This window comes from Stylophora pistillata, chromosome 7 (assembly GCF_964205215.1).
Source record: "Stylophora pistillata chromosome 7, jaStyPist1.2, whole genome shotgun sequence".
Classification (NCBI taxonomy): Eukaryota; Metazoa; Cnidaria; class Anthozoa; order Scleractinia; family Pocilloporidae; genus Stylophora; species Stylophora pistillata.
The window spans coordinates 27,285,402-27,288,861 of NC_142525.1; the positions used below are offsets into that span (position 1 = coordinate 27,285,402).

Below are 3,460 nucleotides of genomic sequence, written 5' to 3' on the forward strand. Positions count from 1 at the left end.
CCTCGCTTTTTGCGAAAGCCGTGCCTTTCATTCCGGCCTTTCCCTTATTTACCGATCAGGCCATTGTGCCGCTATTCAGTTATTGTATTTTTGTGGATGTAATCTTTTGTTATGGAGATATTAGTATTAGAGCAATTGTAATTCATTCACCTTTGTTATTCAGTTTATCTCTACTTGATCGTCCATTTATTTATTTATGTCATCTCTTTCATTCAACACCTCATGTATTTTTTATTATGTTGTTATTCTCGCCCCTTGTCTCTCAGTTTCTTTTATATAATTATCAATATGCGAAAGTAAGATTTACAATAACGCCGCACAGCGCTTCTCGGCGAGGTTTGGTACAGCTGTGTTTTTCACTCAAACGACGGGAGACCGACCTAAATCGATAGAAGGGGGAGTTTTTTTGTGAAGCTTTCTAAGCAGCAAGAAGATTACAGATGCTTCCGTTCAAAGATGCATTTGAAGGAAATAATTTTCTTTGCGGGATGCCATCTGTTTAGGGTTTCTGTAATTATTATACAAATCCATCTCTTTTTTTAACTCAAACGAAACGTCGAAGGTACAGGCGACTTTAAAGACAAACTTTCTTCAATGAAATTTCTTCCGTCTAACCTCACACTCGACAGAGTACCAAAACTATTTGCTGTTTCAAACCACGAATACATAGTTTACACCTTGACACAATAGATGTAAACGAAGACAGTTGTCTTTGTGTGTTCATAAGGAAAGGTTTCTGAATGACAGGGGAGCGTTTCATATGCTAACGGAATTTTTCCAAACTTTAACATCAAAGCTAGTGTCAAATAAACCCAACTGAGACAACAAAAGTTGACAACAAATTACATTCAATGCTAATTTTAATGTGACAGCTCGGTGAAAACTTTTGGTTAGTTTTGTCAAATTTAAATTACAAGTGAAATTTGGTCTGGTAAATAACGCACAAGTATGGCTCACAGAGTCACTCTGCTTGGCGAACCAGAGCGGAAATTTTTTAGTACGTCCTAAAAGAGCCACTAACCCTTCAAATGAGTTCGAATGAGAATTATTTCAATATTTAAATATTCACACACATAGCTTTATAATATACAAACTCTGACGTGTTGCGATCTGGCAACGGTGTGCGTGGTCAGAAATTTGGTCGTGAAACTCGTCAACATCTCTACGTACTGAAATGTATTCGTCTGGAATGAATTTGTCCTTGGAAAAAAAATCGTATGAATGGCACGGAATGATATAATAAAATTCTTGCTTGCACGATAAGAATAATTTACACCAGTTACTTGCTGTATTATACATAAATAGTCAATCGTGATAAATAGATTTAAGAGTCAGTCACTTCAACTAAAGGAGTAGATATGCGACCGGTCTTCTAACATCTTGCCCTTGCCACGACGAACAGTTGCAAGGAACTGTATACTGTCCATTGCTTCCCTGTACAGCATGGAGATGCGAGTGAGGACTTAATTGGCCTCCAGGTAGAACAGGCATACCAGAAGCGTTCAGCAGAGCCGAACTTGTCGGTGGAGCGCTTGGATAGAGCGCGGAATGAGGGTACATTTGCCCTCCCGTGAGCATATCAGGGCGTACAGCGCTTGGAATCTCCAGTCCGCGGTCGAATCTTGATGGGGTAATGGAGTGCCCGGTACTCGAGTCGAAAGTGTATCCTGATGAAACTGGGATAAATGATCGCGATTTGCCGTTCACAGCTGACGAGAACGGGTCCGTTACGAACGATGATGTCGATATACCAGGAGGACTGCACTTAAGCAGTTCGTCAGAGGTTGGTAAACACGGTAGTGGAAATGGATAACGGTCTACCTTTTTTAACAGCGATTTAGGTTTTCTTCGGGGTCTGTACTTGTAGTCGGGATGTTCCTTCATGTGCTGCGCACGTAGATGCTTGGCTTCCTCGACAAACGGCTTCTTCTGATCATCTGTTAACTGCTTCCATTCAGCTCCAAGCCTTTTGCTGATCTCGGAGTTGTGCATCTTGGGGTTGTCCTGTGCGATTTTTCTCCTCTCTTCTCGGGACCAAACCATAAACGCGTTCATGGGGCGTTTGACATGTTCTGCTGGCTTGGCCATGTCTGTGTGTGGGTATCCTCTTTTATTATCCCGCACGATTCACTAAGAATTCTAGCTCCTAGAAACTTCTAGGTTGTCAAGAGTAAATATCGGTCCGTGCTCGTCGCTGGCTTGTTGAAAGTGAACTCATCGTTGATTGCTTCACGCGGTAAAGATCAAAGCTCGCACCTTGGAGCATGCGTGTGAAATAATTGAGTTTGATTCTCGCTTTCACAAAGTATTCGGTCCACGTCACTTTACGAAAAGGCTATCCAATTAAAATAAAGGAAGTCGAATTTGAAAATTCCCCTCGAGTGGTGCCTTTGAAATGTTTTGCGATATTACCTTGATTGGTGTTTCAAAGAGATATTTGGATTTTGTAAATAATTTTCTATTTTGGTTTGGCGAAAGTACAATGGCCCAACTTTTGTTTTCTAGTCATCAATTGCTTTCCCATTGTTTGTAGACAATGCACTCAAAATTCAGCGATCTTTAGGCTTTCAGCGGTCCTTGTGTGGGAAGCCGCTCCAAACAATGGATAGTATGTTTTTCCTTTGAAAGTTCAATTCCGCACTTCCATCGCTCCTGGCGAGTAGTTTCCACAAACATCGCGTTAATATTCAACTTGCACTGGGAAATTATTAATTTATATTGAAAGTAAGGCAAAGTAAATATCCGATTCTTTCGGTGGGGCTGTCATTTTTCTCCGCCGAATTGCCTTACAAATGATCAATTATCAGGGCTTTTATTCGTCCGTTTAGCATAAGAATACACTTCGCTTATGAAAGCTTTTGTCTCGCCGTGAAATTGCTAACTACAATGTCGAGCTCTTTCACTAAATACACAACAAAACAAATTTTTTTCTCTCTCAATGTAAGACTGTAGCTGCCACCAAATCCGTGCGTTCGCTCGCGCGCCCTTGTAACGAGCAACGTATCATGTTTCGCATTTAATGTATAGATATTTTAATAGGACTCGAGAGTTTATTCAAGTATTTTTCGCAATTTATTCAATTATGGTTTTGGCCGGAGAGGTTTGGTTTTATTTTTTCATTACTTATCGCGAAATGAAAGTTCGTTTGCATTTTCAATCCCATGCTATAAGGAAACTGATTAATCGCTCAGGGCAATGAATAGTACTAAAGCATAAGTGCCCTTTATGAAAGAACCCACTTCCTTTCGTATAATAACCTTTTGTTTGTGCACAATAGAAGAGTCGTTATCATGGTAATTCGTGAATGAAAACTCCTGAAAGCTTGTTGTTGTATAGGTTCCGTTGAAAGAATTACCATGAAAAAAGCCTTGAATAGCTCATATAAATACGATCGTTTGTACGAAGTAGATTTCAAATTAAATTTATACCTTTCGTGGAGCGAAATTTTCACCTAAAGAAA

The 3,460-nt window shown here is 39.9% G+C and overlaps 1 protein-coding gene across 1 annotated transcript; it reads right to left on the reverse strand.

Annotated features, from left to right (window-relative positions):
• Window positions 1-842: 842 nt before the first annotated feature.
• LOC111336234 (transcription factor Sox-14) lies at window positions 843-2,644 on the reverse strand. Its single transcript, XM_022942290.2, has one exon. The coding sequence runs from the start codon at window positions 2,086-2,088 to the stop codon at window positions 1,345-1,347; it is 744 nt and encodes a 247-aa protein (XP_022798025.2). The 5' UTR covers window positions 2,089-2,644; the 3' UTR covers window positions 843-1,344.
• Window positions 2,645-3,460: the final 816 nt, after the last annotated feature.

Excerpts from the sequence above, each read along its gene's own strand:
- LOC111336234 (XM_022942290.2), bottom strand. The coding sequence starts at position 2,088 with ATGGCCAAGCCAGCAGAACATGTCAAACGCCCCATGAACGCGTTTATG.